The sequence below is a fragment of the Tilletiopsis washingtonensis genome, assembly GCF_003144115.1.
Source record: "Tilletiopsis washingtonensis strain MCA 4186 unplaced genomic scaffold FA09scaffold_2, whole genome shotgun sequence".
Lineage (NCBI taxonomy): Eukaryota > Fungi > Basidiomycota > Exobasidiomycetes > Entylomatales > Tilletiopsis > Tilletiopsis washingtonensis.
Window position 1 is genome coordinate 73,921 of NW_020311999.1, and position 1,311 is coordinate 75,231.

The following is a 1,311-nucleotide window of genomic DNA, read 5'->3' on the forward strand; positions in this document are numbered from 1 at the left end:
CAGGCTTGCGGCGCTCACTGCGCTCCAGCCTCAAAGCCGGCGCCGAAGCCGTGCAGGAAGCTCGGCGAGTTGGCGCGCGTCTGGCTGGGCGTGAAGCCCGTGACGCCGCCGGTGTGCTGCTGCTGCTGTGCCGCCTGAGGCGCCGCGGCGGCGCCGTCGATGCCAAAGCCGTCGAGCGCCGAGGCGCCGAAGCCCGGCGGCATGAGCTGCGACCAAAAGGCATCGTCGAGGTTCATCGTCTGCGCCTCCGTGCTCGCCGACGTCATCTGGAAGCCGCCGAGCGTGGCGGGGTCGAGGCCGCCGAGCGCAGAGAGCTGCTCGACGGACATGCTGGAAAAGGGCGTCGTGAAGCCGTTGTTGCCGCCGCCGCCGCCGCCGCCGCTGGCCGCGCTGCCCGCCGCGCTGCCGGCCACGTTGAACGCAGGCGCGGCGCCGCTGCCTGCCGTCGGCGGGCGGGGCGAGGAGCGCAGCGGAGCGCCTCCCGTGGCGGCCGCGCCCTCGTCGACCGAGCTGGCGCGCGAGCGCACCGGCGTCGTGGCCGTGCTGCGCGTCGTCGCCAGCTCCTGGCGCGTCTGCAGCAGCGCGCGCAGAAAGGAGGCGTACAGCGCGGGCGTGTGCGTGGGGTTCAGCGCCACCTCCTCGAGCAGGCTGGCGCCCTGCTGCACGAGCGCCAGCACCTCGTCCTCGTTGGCGTACGCGGCGAAGGCCGGGCGCGTGAGCTGCGCAAGGCGTCGTCAGCACTAGAAGAATGCCGGTCCCAACACACACACCCACCTTGAGGAGAAAGACACACGCATACGAAATGATGACAAACTGCGGATCCGGCGAGTAGGCGAGCACGGGGCGCAGGCCCGTCGCCGCGGCGTGGATGATGCCCTTTGCGGCGTGCAGGCAGCGCGCAAAGTAGTAGCCCTTGTCGAGGCCGCTGCGGCGCGGATAGTCGACGGCGTGCTGCAGGCCAAAGGAGTTGAGGATGAGCACGGCGTAGTGGTAGCGCAGCGGCGCCTGCTTGGTGATGAAGTGCATCGTGCGCCGCTGGTGGTCCTCGTCGTCGGCCGGGTGCGCGCGCTCGGCCTCCTTCCAGCGCCGCGCCTGGTCCGCCTCGGCGCCCGGCGCCGGCGCGTGCCGCGGCTCCTCCTCCTCTTCCTCATAGTCGGCATCCGCGGCGGCGCGGAAGAAGCCGCGCGAGCGCCACGTCACGCGCCACTCTTCGATCTGCTCGTTGTACACGCGCAGCACGCTCGAGTAGTCGATGTCGGTGTTGAGGCCCGAGACGGAGGTGCTCGACGAGTAGAGAAAGTCGAGCTGGCG

At 71.3% G+C, this 1,311-nt stretch overlaps 1 protein-coding gene across 1 annotated transcript in view; it reads right to left on the minus strand.

The window, feature by feature from the left end:
• Positions 1-118: 118 nt before the first annotated feature.
• Positions 119-1,311, minus strand: part of FA09DRAFT_358043 (hypothetical protein) — a gene marked incomplete at its 3' end in the record, with an annotated part of 4,142 nt that continues 2,949 nt past the window's right edge. Inside the window, exons 4-5 of the mRNA XM_025744903.1 lie at positions 775-1,311; positions 119-719 (exon numbers count right to left, since the gene is read on the minus strand). The exon at positions 775-1,311 is cut by the window's right edge and continues 3 nt beyond it. Of these exons, the coding sequence (XP_025600946.1) occupies positions 120-719; positions 775-1,311 (1,137 nt within the window). The remainder of the gene's footprint in view (positions 720-774) is intronic.